Raw genomic sequence first — 13,745 nt, 5'->3', positions numbered from 1 at the left:
AGGAAAAACGATGGCTATTTCACGGCCAGCACCAGGACAAATGTCCATATGACATTTCATAGCCCCAAAATGAAAAGAGTGAAATATCTCTGTGTCCTTGCTTTTATCAGCTTCATACTGATCATTTATTCTCTCAGTGCTGGTGAACTGTTTGTAACCTCTTTTGACAGACATCACATACAGATAAACCAGCTAACATGATTCTCCCGTTACTTCATCAGCTTCACCGTTAGTTGAACAACTGTCAGCTACTGTGTCTTTGATGATTTGATTCTTCATTATTTACCTACAGGAAGTCTTCAGCAAGGTGACATATACCTATGCTTTATCATAAGATTAAAAATATGAAATCAGTTTATTTATCCTGAGGGTGAAATGGCTGGCCGATGGAAGAGACGACAGCTGAGCATCCCTTTGCTGTCCCTGCCTCACTGTGATCTCCAGGCATAGGATGACAAAGGGAAGCCCACAGGTCACATGGTCTCAGTAGCCTTGATCACAAGATACTTGGGGAAATGAATGACAAAACATTAGCTGAAGTCTGCCTAATCCCACTGTTGCAAGCATTTGAATTCAGTTCTTAATCTGTAAAACGACCAGCACTTCATAAAGAAGATGGACTTTTGTATGGCTGAGAACGCGTGAAAGAGCTTCTATGTTCAACCTTCATTCCTCTCTGAAGAACAGGAACACCATGCACAGTAACAGCAGAAGCTTCCTGACATCCTCCTGTCAGTACACTCCAGATCTGATAAGGAGGAGTAACAGAGTATGGGTCGGCCTGTGTATCCATGAAATCCTTAGTGATTCCTGCTGAGATTTCCAGAGGAGGTGCCTGTACTTGTCAAAAAGAAACATGTTGTTTCTACTAGGTGTTGTTACTAGTAGGTGTACTGCAGGCCTGCACAGAACTCAATTCCTGTATGTACACCCAGCTTTGCCCTTCTCATGACAAAAATCACCAATCACTGCTTAAACCAGAACCACCAGCTCCAGCTCCATTGGTCTTAAAAGAAATTATACACAGTATCTTGCCTCTGGGCCCTGACTTCCTCATCTTCCAAGCTCGTGCTCCCTTTTACAATGTTGTAACTGTCCCAGCACTTCTGCAGAAGACAAAGATGAAAAAGCACAGCTAACATTTGCTGCCTCTAATGTCTGTGGTTAACAGCACATGATACTGTCACCATACTCAAAGGCAAGGGGCATCATTTTGGTGATTTCTGTCTCTTAAGCTTACTGTAGGCAAAAAGCAGTACTTAAAGACTTTCCAGAATGTTCAGATATCTTGTGGCTGATCAGTAACTGCACCTTTCAGCTTTGCCTGGCACTCTACTTCATTTTTCTGCTCTACCCATAAGGCCCTACTAGAACTTAATGAGTTCAATGCCATTTTCATTCTGAGTGTTTTTCTTGTTTATATGGGTCTACACAGGTTAGAGTGGTATTTGTAAGAAGTCAGAAAGGCAACTGGTAGAATTGATGTCTACACTCCAGTAGCTCTTAAGTGAAGTATGGATCAAGGACTATCAACTTTTTGTTGACCATTTCTAATTATGTTGTTGTGTTGTTATTTTATAAGTTGCTGTAAAAGGGCACCTAATCAAATTTTTTAGTTATTCAACCTTTAAAAGGACACATTTTTTCTACAAAAATGTTCAGGAAAATATGTATTTTAAAAGATTTCTAAGTAATTACAAAAACAATTCTAGAAAGCTGGTTTAGAGAGGCAGCAGCAACTGGCAGACATTAAAACTGCACAAAACTCTAAATATGAAAGCACTGATGTGAAATTACCTTGATAATGGCTTAATTAAAAATCTAATTTCCAGGTGAGTTTATATGGAAGATCAAAGAATGTTGAATGGGATACTTCAAGTGAAATAAATTCATACAAAAGAGAAAATGAAACGTTAGCATGAACTTGGAATCAGAAACCATTGAGTTTCACATGATTCCTGTAAACAGAAACTGTACAAAATCACCCTGCACTGTGTATATACTGATGCTCATATATTCTAGCTGGAAGTTGAAAAAATGCTTAACATTTCCCTTTCCTCAAATTCCTACTGCTTCAAAGCTTCTCCTTGCTATTATTTGTCAATTTTCTTCCTCCCTTTAAGCACTCCATACTTTTTTGTGTTTTCTGTGCTGTTAGGGCTCTTTCACCACTTATCACAGAGCATGTGATCTAGTTGAGTCACACAGCCCTGATCAAATTCCTGCTAAAAAGAGCTGGAAAACACATTTAATTGCAATACTTTGAATTCTCTCGAGCTCTTTCTGCCCCCCTTCCTTTAAGATGCTATGTTTACAGTTTGCCCCACAGTACTTACGTGTGTTAATTTTCTGGAGGGAAATGTGTTTTTCCAGCTGACGTCGCAACTTTACTTCTGCTCCGTATTTACCTAGCGTACCATTGTCTGCCAGAATGAAATGGGTATGGGAACTGTTGAGCACGGAGAGCTTACTTAGAGGGTTTGACATTGTTTGGTAAACCCGTGTTACCTGTGTGTCAAAAGGACAGATGCACCTAGATCAGAACTAGATGTCAAAATCCCCCACAGCACCCAACAAAAGCACACACCTTATGAGGAAACAACTCAACCAGACCAGAAATACAGGAGAATTAGAGATGGAGCTTGCTTTTATATTCAAATTTGAACTCTTTACAGCAGTGTTTTCTCTGGAGGATGACATTCACATCTGTGCACTCTCCTGTGTATTCCCTTAAACTCATTAATGTACTCTCCCTGATCACACACTGTGTTATAAAATCCTCTTAATGTATTAGGATATACATTCTCATTTGGAGCTCCTACTAATTAATATGCCACTGCAGAGTACGCATCTACAGTAAATGCTAGTCTTGTACACCTAAAAGCCCTTACAGGATTTACAGAAGTCTCAGCACGAAACCCTGAATTTAGGACTTGAACCTCTGTCATTACACAGAGGTCTCTACTGCTGAAAGCAATGCAAATCTCAATAGCTCCATATTTACTTTCAGGTCACGCATGACAACCTGCCAAATATATTTAACAACAATCTTTCTTCAAGAAATTGGTGATTTCAGCTCTTATGCAGACTTTAGAAAGAGTGAAAATATTAATACTCCAAAAAGATGAGTAATGTGTTTTGTTACACAGCTGGCATTGTAATTACATAGGAGTTTCCTTAAAGACTTACATCTTTTCCTATTAGATCTTCCTTGTTTTCTACAATGCCCCACGGTGCAATTCCTATGGCACATATTCGTCCTCTGGATTTGGAAGAATGATCTTTCAAGGCATCTCCCACATGACGAATGACACCTATAGGTATAATTAATTTAATTCATTCTTGGCACTTTTGAGAGAGGACTGAACAACAAAATTTTCTTCATTAATTCCTTTCATGGAGCTACCTGCTTTTCTGGATTGTTTTCACTACTAACTGGTATCTCTGCTTTGTAATAGAATATGCAAATGCAGAGCCATGCTTTTATTTTGTTCTAGTTGCATGTAAATCCTATGCACATAGCCTTGAATTTAATGAAGTCTTTGGAAGACTTACCCAGTTACTTAACTCGCCACAATGTAATCTGTACCATTGTCTGGAATTACATTACTCTTGTACACAATGCTAAACGTTGTAATGGTATCACTGGAGTCTGAGTAACCAAAACCCCAACCCTATAGTTATCTAAGAATTTTTTTTTTCACTTAAAAATTATTAATCACTTTCCCTTAAAGACATTAGACCTGTAAAACAAAAATCAAAGACTTCTGTAAAACAAAGGCCAAAGGAAATAATTCTTCTCTCATACTGTTCTGAGAAATAACTTGATATAAATATATATTTCAGCTAAATAAAGATATTGCTATAGAAATGTTATAATGAAAGTTTACATCTGATTGGTTTTTGAAGATCACTCAGAATTATTATTAACATAAATGAAATTAATTATAAATCATCAAAACAGTTATTCTACAACAGGCCTTTCAAATTTTGAACATTTTATCAGACACCTTTTTCATTGACAGAACTCAGAAACAGTGCCCCAGACCTCCTGATGGACTTACGTGGAGTTGCTTTACAACTCATGCTTTAGATATGATCAAAAACATAGAACTGTTTAAGGCGAGCATAGACTAGAGGAAAATGCAAACAGGAGATTGCAATGTCTTCAAGTAGAGACATCTACAAGTGACTTCAGGTTTGTGTTTCAAGATTGTTAATTTACAGCCATTCATTTAAGAAGAAATACCTTATTATATTACAAGACTAAGTGTGTGCATGCATGGTGATGGGTGATCCCATGGATACAGTGACTTAGGGATATGGCATTTAAAGTGGACTATCAATCGATCACTAACTCTCATGAAGATCACACAGTCCAAAGGTATGTCACAGTCTTTGGCTACAGGAACAGGGAAGTGTCAAACATTATTGACACAGGAAAATCTTACAGGCTGGGCTGGGTAGGAGACTAACAAAAATGAGTACAATGCTCCTTTTTTGGTGTACCAGCTAACGATTCATTCATACAGACTCACATCTTCTGCCTGTGGGAAAGATTAGTAAATGAACATCACTGCATTCTTAAGTAAACTAAAAGTGCTGGTAATTGCTTACCTGTGCTAACACCTCCAGTGAAAATCCAAGCTCCTGTGGTCATGGCAGCCTTTATCAGACCTTTTCCGAATACTTGCTTTAGTTTAGGTTGCATTTCAAAGTTCTGGAGGCCTCCATGGACAGAGATTAAAAGTTTGGGCAGTTCCAGTTGCCAGTCTTTCACCATGAGATGTAGCAGAGAGTCTGGTTTAGTGTCATATGACACACGGATATACTGCAAAGAGCAATGTATAATCCATCTGCTCAGTAAATTGGCTATTGACCAAGCAAAGAATGGTGATATTAAGCCTTACATCTTGAAGAAAGAGCTTTACAATTTTTAGGCAACACATTATTAAATTTCTGCTGCTTATGATTAGAAAAAATAGATTGAAACCTTTCACTTTGCTATTCAGAAATTATCATCCACTTCCTGAATTTCAAAAGCAACACTTTCTTCACCTGCAAAACTGACTTCAATCAAGTGATTCTGTCATCCTAAGCTCTCATTACAAACCTGCAGTGTTGGAAACTGCATATTTAAAGTGACTGGAAAGTGGTTTGTACTGCTCATAAAAACTCTGTTTTGACTGTGATAGGCTGTGACTTTTCTTCTCTGAAAGATACTCAAAACCTGCCTGGCCATGTTCCTCTGCAACCCCTTCTAGGGGAACCTACTTTAGCAGTGGGGTTGGACTAGATGGTCTCCAGAGATCCCCTCTAAGCCCTATCATTCTATGATTCTGTGACTGCAACAGAGAAGCAACCACCTTCACAGGAAATAGGAGGCATACGTTGCCTTTTATCCCATTCACTCCTGATGTACTTATTTCTGCCTCCAAAGCAATAGTGTGCATTCTTCTCAGTATAGTTTATTTCTGCTTTAAGAACAAACAAAGCACCACTAGCAAAAACCACCAACCTCTCCCAAAGATTTTGGACATTCATGCTGGGTTATTTGGCCCACAAATCTCATACAAACAGATGGAATCTTTGGCATTAATACACACAGCTGTCTCCTTAGCTAATATTTACTGACAGTAACTTCAATGCAACTGTTTCATCAAGACAATGTGAGTGGCTTCCTAAGTAGATGTTATTATTCTCTTGCCTTTTTTCTCTCACTTTTTTAGCATCTTGTCCACATCCTTCTGATACAGAAAACAGATTTCCTTTGATTTCAATGGATTATGCATTGACTGATCTGGAATCTGGACACATACTTATTAAGCTAACATAACAGATAAATACCTTAGAGTAACCTATGCTCCTTACCATGGCCTTATTTGAATGTCCTCCTCCTTGGAATTCAAGGTTTCCATAGGCATCAGTTGGGTATGTTTGAGTGTGTTTACTGACAGACCATTTCTCTGGCTGGGCTTCCACTTGCTTTGTTTCTTCTCCATTTTTATTAGCTGTTATACTTGGAGGAGGTGGGATATGTTGGTTAATGAGCTGTCCACAGCAGCACCTGTAAGTTAAAATTTGAAGCAACTTGATTACAGTATCTTCAATATTAGATGATGATTTTAAAATATTAATTTTAAAAAATCATAATTAAACATATAAATAAAAAAAAATAATCAGACTTTCAGCTTACTATGCCTTGAATAGAAACATCTAGAATCATAGAAACATCTCTTCTAGGTCCTATCTGTTTTCTTTGCATACACACATGAGCCAGAATTACCAACCCACAGGTGGTTCTTAACAAGCAAAGATAAAAAAAACACCTCACTTCTGCTACGCACTGGAAAGCTGTTCTAGGCTAAAGGATGGGGAAGATGGAAGGATGCAGAAGAGGAGTAGTGACTATCTCTTTCTTACTCTGAGGTGACAGCTAGCATGTGACATAAACATGTTATCCAAAACAAGCTACCACAACTTACCTAGACCATGTCATAGCAGTAGTATCAGTATCTGGACTAAGAATTCCAGTCCTTCTATATAGAATTGTTATTTGTAGTGTCACACCAACTGTGAAGAATGGTGCCACTTGCTTCCTGGAGGGCGCATTACTGCATCCTTGCTCTCAGAATTCAGTATGAATTTATGCTCTGGTTTGCAAAGCTAAAGTTTGCAAAGTTGTTAGGAACTAACAACTCACTGCCTCTCCTGCTGCCCAGCCTTATCATCTCTGTATGATATGTCCCATGGCTCTCTACAGACTGGAGTGCAAGCATGTCTTGTGTTCTTCTTCCCCTGTCATCACCCTTGAAGAGCAATGAATAAGCTTGGTCTCAGTTTCACATGCCTAAATCCATATGAAGTTCAGTTTCCTCAGAATTAATCTTCTGTATTGGCCAAAACAAAAATTTCAAATCTTACCTGCTAATGTCTTTGTTGTTGGCAATTACATAGATGCATTCTCTTTTTGAAAAGGTCTTCTCTATCCAAGCCTTTTGACCCTTGAAAGAGGCAAAAAAAGAAAATAAGAAGATACATCATGAAATATTTCTGTGTGGCAGATATAGTAATGTTTGCCTTCTATTTTTGGGTACTGTTTTTAAAAACAAGCACTGAATTCACTTAATCACTTTTAAACACCAGACATGTCCACTCATGAAGCAAGTAGGTGGTGGGAACTTTCAACATCTTGGACAAAATTCAAACCTCAAATGTCTGTAAAAACCTTTATGCACAATGATGATGGTTTTAAAGCTATGTCTGTCTACCAAAAAATGCAGCTTTTTCTTCGTATTTTAGTAAACGGCCCAAAATAGTACAGAAAGCCAGCATAAATTGTGACATGAATAGATTGATAGCATTTACTCCAAATGATACTTTAATATTGTTCATTTCATATACAATACGTTTCCTGAAACTTTTCTCTGCTTGATCAACAATCTTCTTAAAATTGTTGTGGGTTTTTTTTTTCATGTTGTAAATCAAGTTCCAGTAAATGCCCGATACTGTTACTTGTGCTCATACACATCATACCAGTTTTACACTTTAAAATGAGCTTAACAGGAAACTATTACTGAGGTCACAGCATTTGCCTATTTTTCTTTAATTGTATATTTTAATTTGTAATTAGTTTGTGAATAATTTGTGGGGGGTTATTATTATTTTGTGTATTTTAAAACATAATCACTTTTTCTCCAAATAAAATTTCAGATTTCTATGTGTAATCTCTGATACCTCCTTGACTGAGTGACACAAATGCCCAATGAACCCCACAGTTGAGGCAGCACTCTTCAAAATATTAAAGGTAACAGATACTGCACATTTAACTGTTCTGTAGAGAATACTGAAAAATGCAAGATAGTAATATCAAAGCAACTATAGTTTCGAGACCATGTTGTTGAGTACTGCTTTACCTCATTCCTTGTAGCTTCCCAAACAATAGTTTCCTTTGCTATTTTCTGTCCTTCATGTAAAAACAGCTAAATAACCACTGGATTAAGTCACAGACTTAACAGTCATGTTTGGAAGGAAGCTTTTGCATCTTAGTATCTAAAATGAACTCTCTGATAACAGCAGAGTTTGCAGTGTTCTTAAAAGCCCTCTCTACATTGAAAAGACCTCACATACTCACACCTAAAAAATCAGTCACTGTAGGCACAACTCATTATGCTCTACTGCCTTATTTTTCTGTGCTAATGAGAGGAAGGCAAAGGCAGGCATTACAGATCAGGGAAATAAAACCTCAGCACATTTGGTCAGCCTTTGAAGTTTCACTGCTTTTGTCTCTTTAATCTGCTTAACCAAAGCTTCATTATAATCCAGTGCAAATACTTGTGCAGAAACATTCACTGTCAGAAAACAGACACTTTCCCCACTTGTTTGATACAGATTCTGCATATTTCTCTCTCTGGATTGAAATTCATTTGGTTTCTTGAGGAAAAATACAAATACAGCTACTGTGCCATTTGAGTCTGGGGGGGAAAATGTACTTTTGAACAGCCTTGGAATGGGTGAATTGTTAAAGGACTATGACAGATCAGCTACAGTTTTCAGACAAACAGCCAGTGGGAGTATTAGGCTGACAAATAGCTGCTGCCAGCAAGATTATGGCACTGAAAAAACACTGTACATTTTCCATTCACCCCTGAGAAACTCAAAAAAAGCAAGATCTCAACTTGTTGATACTAGGGAAGTTCAAACCTGCTTATTATTGCAAATCCTGAATGTACTAATCAGAATCTAATTTTGAAAAAACACATTTCAGACGTTCAGGGGCATATTTGTTCTCCTTTGTGAAAACTGACATGTGGAGACCTAAATTATCATAAAACAAATAAAAATCCCCCCACAAAAAAAAACCAACCAACCAACACACACACACAAAAAAAACCCACCAAAACCCCCCACAGCCAATTTTTGGTCTTCAGCCTAGAAATCAGTATGTTGGTGAGAAACAGTACTAATACTGGATTTTTACTACTCTATGAGTTTTTTGTTCTCTTTAGCCTTCAAACAAGATATTCTCCTGCAGAAGGTTGTCCTGGAATGAAAATCAGTCTTGTTGCTTTGTAAATCATGAATTAACAAAATCAAGTGCCTAAACAAATAATCACCTTTTTAATATTGGTATTAACAAACACAAGCACTATTTCTACAAAGACCAGTTGTCTTTTGCCTATCACAAACAAACTCTACTATTTGCTAAGAAACATGCATATGTAGGGCTGTACACACGTAGTAACTCAGTAGAAAATTTTCTCTCACCACCACACAGATAAAATTATTCACAATTAGCGTCTGTGAATAATTAGTGTGATAATACTACCACCAAAGGAAGTGAAAGAATTTGAGGGATCAAAGGGGAACAGGGATGAGTGTTGTAGTGTCACTGGAGGACATCCAAAGCTCAAAGTCAACCACATCTAAAGCAAATTCAGTCATCCCCTCTCAACAGCCATGATCCCCAAAGAGATGCTCCATGCAACAGGGACACATGCTTTGCTCAGTGGCTTGACATGCTTGACTTGGTTACAGGACAGATTAGGGCTTTGGCCTTGTCTTGCAACTAGAGAGCATTCCACTTCAGGCCAGCTCTTTGGCACCTGGAGCCCTACTAAAGAGCACACGCTCCCCAGCTGCTGCACTCCAGAGAGGCTTTGCCTGTACCAGGCACAGCTGGTCAGCAGACAAGTGGGCATAAAACAGCAGTGCCTGGTGCGTGGAGCCATGTACAGAGATCAAACGCAGCAGACAGAGCCTGACACACAGATGCAGTGGGGAAGCAGGCAAGAGACCAAATGAATGTATGTTATGCATAATATACGTTTGACAAAGCTGTTCAGGCTAATTCAAGTACAGAGTAATATAAAAATGGACCTGGCTGGGCAGCAGAGCTCACATCTGTGGAACAACACAAATTACTTTCACCAATCAATTGTTAAGATGTGGATTGATTATTGTCATTTATGGAAACATTCAGATGTAAGCCAGTTCACCATTTTACCAATTCCCATAATCCTGTAGTATGCTGCAGAAGGTGGTATCACCAGGAAAGTCTAATCTCACCTGTGTTCCCCAATTATTTAATTAGAATAATTAGAATTTTATTTAGTTTTATTTAATTAGAATGCTCTACAGATTTAAACTGGGATACTTATGCCAGACTTGAGCAGAGATGTTTGCTTTGATGAGACAATGAAAGGAAGAAGTAATCTGGAGCTGGAACGAAATTCATACTGGAAGCGTGCGCATGGTGTGCACACAAATCCATTCACCATGCAAACACGTCCACAGTCTATAGTTATTTGTACAACTGGTAAAAGTTTTAGCAGTTATTAGAGTATGAAGTATAAACAGTATGTCACAGAAAGAGGCTCTCATATTGTTTGCTAATTAAAAAATCTTGTTCTTTTCCTACTGTGTTTTTCAAAATGGCTCAGTTTGGACCCATGGAACCTTGTCAGCGAACCGTTTGCTCTGTGATTGAAACTAACACACAAGAGGCAGGATGGCAGTGTCTGTAAGCAGTGGTGTTATTTCACATTGAGGCCAGAGATCACTCCTGCTGATGAGGCAGAAACCAGCAAGCAGTGCTATGCTGCACAGAGAGCTGGAATGAGCTTCCATGCCTTCATTACGCTTTGTGTTCCTGGCCTGCTGGTGAGGCACACAGCAAACATCCACTGCAACAAGAATAATTTTCACTCCACGTTCATTAACTTAGGGACACAGGCTACAAAAGGAAGTAACAAGCTCTCTTTTCAAAGCTAACACAATTCTGCTGCATGTCTTAGAGGTACACAGCTCTTCCCCAGAAGTTCGGGGATGTGAAAAACAGCTATGGCCTCAACACCACAGTAGAACTGACTTGCTCTGCCATGGCTGGACACACCCAGCTCCACACATTAGTCCAGTGTGTTGGATGTGCTCAGACACCCTATTGAGAAGCACAGCTGCTTCTCAGCATTAATGTCACTATACAGCTAATGCAACTAAAATGAAACAACAATTCAGAGCTTACTACAGGACAGCTTGGCTCAGTGCTTGTCTGCAGAGTACATACCTTGTGTAGCTGTGCAACAGTTTGCCCTTTTTTTTTTTTTTTTTTTTTTTAATGAAACTGACCAGGCTACACACCACACCTACCAATTTTAAGGTAGCAGAAGCCATTCCTGCAACAGCTCAGCCCTATCTCTTACTGTACCAAATGTTAGGGAAAACATCTTCTAAGAAATGTGAACAATAATGTATAATGTCAATTTGTTATCCAGCCCAGTTGTGTTATTAATTTGTCAATTCCTCCTCATGCCTTTAGCCCTTCTGTTCGAGGTGCTAGGGAGATGAGGAACACAAATACATATCTGTACCCCTTTCTGAGATCTGTTTTGGATTTTTTCCGCAAAAAACCCCTTCAGCCTGCAGGCATTCCATATAGCTAGTTTTACTCCAAGGTCTTAAAAAAGTGGCAGAGTTACAACAAGCACAAAACAAGATGCTAGGACAGGAAGTGTTGAGTAACTTTATCTATGGGTAGTGGAATCATTCCTGCCAATAGGGGTTCAAATACAGTAGAATGGATGAACAGAGAGGGAAAGCAAGCAGTCTCTAACATGATGCTAGCCAAAGTAGCCTGGTAATTACCAGTTTCTTCTCTAAGCTCATTTGTTAATAATTATTACCTGAAGATAAAAGATGACCCTGTTATCTTGCTCTGACAAGTACTGTTACAACTACTTGTCCTGTCTATCATAAAGACTCTTGGCTAGATACAGTTTTAAAGGAAGTGAGGACACTTCTAGATGTGTGGATATTTCTCTTAACTATGACAATTTAACCCAGCCTATTCTGACCTAAAATAGAAAAATGCTATTATCATGATACCACATGTAATTCGATACCATTAGCAGCAGATCTTTCTTAGTAAAATTCATCAATACTTATGAAATCACAACCAACATAACAAGGTACTTCCCTCATTGCAAAACTAAGCCTATGAAGAGCTCTAATTAAAACTACTGATGTGTTTGAGTCCCCTGGTTATTTGTGGTTTAGAAAACTATGTCAATAGATTAGTTAATTATGCATACAAACAAAGACCAAACTGCACTTAGTGATGCAGATACCAACACCACTGAATCGGCCTCTGAGAGAGATCTGGCTCATCTAAATTCCTATTATTACAAATTATGACTAATAGAGTAGAAATTATGAAAGCACTGTTTGGAAAAAAAGGTAAAAAATATAAGCACTTCTTTGATGGAAGATGTAACAAGTTACTAGTTCAGCCATGACTTCTATAAAACTTCTGATAAGCCAGTTAAACATGGTGATTTTTCATACATGGTGTAAGAGTAAAGTTTGAGACCTTATAATAACCTTTATTTAAGAAATAGGGCAAAGCACAAATGAAAAACATTTTAAGAGAATGACTACGTGTTTTGTGACATTACTTACCTATAAAGTTTGTTCTAAATGTACAGCTCTAATTAGTACTACTTGAGGTAGAGAGGGCACTGAACAGGTAGGCTTGAAGAATTTAATGCACTGACATTTTCAAAATGTGGTGAAAGAAAGCCACTCTTGAGGGTGGACTGCTAGGCATGTTAATAGAACAGATTTCTAAATTACTACAAAGTAAAATTTCTATATTGACAATATAATACAGTATATGCATATTCCAGAAGTCTCTAAAATCTAGAGATGCTTAACAAATGTGTATTTTGCAAATATATATAATGCACTAATTAGCCAATCTATCCCTTAAGAAATTAACATTAGTTTGTAGTAAGTACAGTTTTCCTGAAAGCAAGGTTCTCCTTGTAGAATTCTATTAAATAGTTTGAGCTGTTGAAATTTTGCAACTTTAGCTGTGGCTAATTTTACACTCACTAAAGCAATTCTCTTCCAGGCCTTAACTAATATGTAAGATTTAAGAGAATACACATAATCACCCTCATTTTACACCACATTGCTTTCTGTCATGTAAAAAAAAAAAAAAAAAAAAAAAAAAAAAAGACTTTCCAGATAATTTAGGTTTTGGGCTGTGGGGTTTGCTCAAAATTATTTCATGTAATCTTTTAGAAATCATTACAGAAGCACTGGAACTCAAGAGTTAAAATTATATTCTTGAGACCCAAATATGTGTTTTTTAAATGTTGTATTGTATAAACCCAAGAGCTGCCAACATTCACTGAGAACTTTCTCAAAACTTGAGTACTTCAGGACTGAAATAATTACAAAGGATCAGGGTAATGGGAGATTTCAAATGAATTTTTAGATAAAAGCAGTTTTCAAGAAAAATTGTTTAATCTTCTTTTCAATCCTTGCACATCTAAAACCCATGATGCTGTGAATGAAAAGAATTAATAGTACCATAGAACCAGACAAACTGTATCTCCAGCAACATTCCTGGACTTTTTTCATGGTGTGCCACACATTTTTCTCTAAAAAGAGAGAATACAACTAGCTTCAACAGATCGTAACACAAGCCAGAAAACACAACATAGGAAATATTCTGCCTGTACTGATACACAGCATTATTTACAGCTGTCAAGTATTCGGTACAACCCACATTTGGCTTTAAAGCATCAGCTGCATCCTACCATTTGAATTAAAATGATAGTGGTGAAAAATAATATAATAGAGGTGTCAATTCACTGGATTTAACCCATTATCAAAAATGAGAAAGGAAAAATTTAGAGTCTGAATTGGGAGAGTAAAAGGAGACTTGAACAGGTTAGATG

The 13,745-nt window shown here is 37.7% G+C and overlaps 1 protein-coding gene across 1 annotated transcript in view; it reads right to left on the bottom strand.

The window, feature by feature from the left end:
* TRPM1 (transient receptor potential cation channel subfamily M member 1) overlaps window positions 1–13,745 on the bottom strand; it is a 98,164-nt gene that overhangs the window by 31,872 nt on the left and 52,547 nt on the right. The window contains exons 4-8 of the mRNA XM_054388151.1: window positions 6,925–7,004; window positions 5,872–6,067; window positions 4,618–4,831; window positions 3,190–3,314; window positions 2,337–2,508 (exon numbers count right to left, since the gene is read on the bottom strand). Coding sequence (XP_054244126.1) covers window positions 2,337–2,508; window positions 3,190–3,314; window positions 4,618–4,831; window positions 5,872–6,067; window positions 6,925–7,004 — 787 coding nt within the window. The remainder of the gene's footprint in view (window positions 1–2,336; window positions 2,509–3,189; window positions 3,315–4,617; window positions 4,832–5,871; window positions 6,068–6,924; window positions 7,005–13,745) is intronic.

Source organism: Indicator indicator, chromosome 16 (genome assembly GCF_027791375.1).
Source record: "Indicator indicator isolate 239-I01 chromosome 16, UM_Iind_1.1, whole genome shotgun sequence".
NCBI lineage: Eukaryota > Metazoa > Chordata > Aves > Piciformes > Indicatoridae > Indicator > Indicator indicator.
Note: the sequence above shows the minus strand (reverse complement) of the source record. Positions and strands in the feature narration are given on the sequence as shown.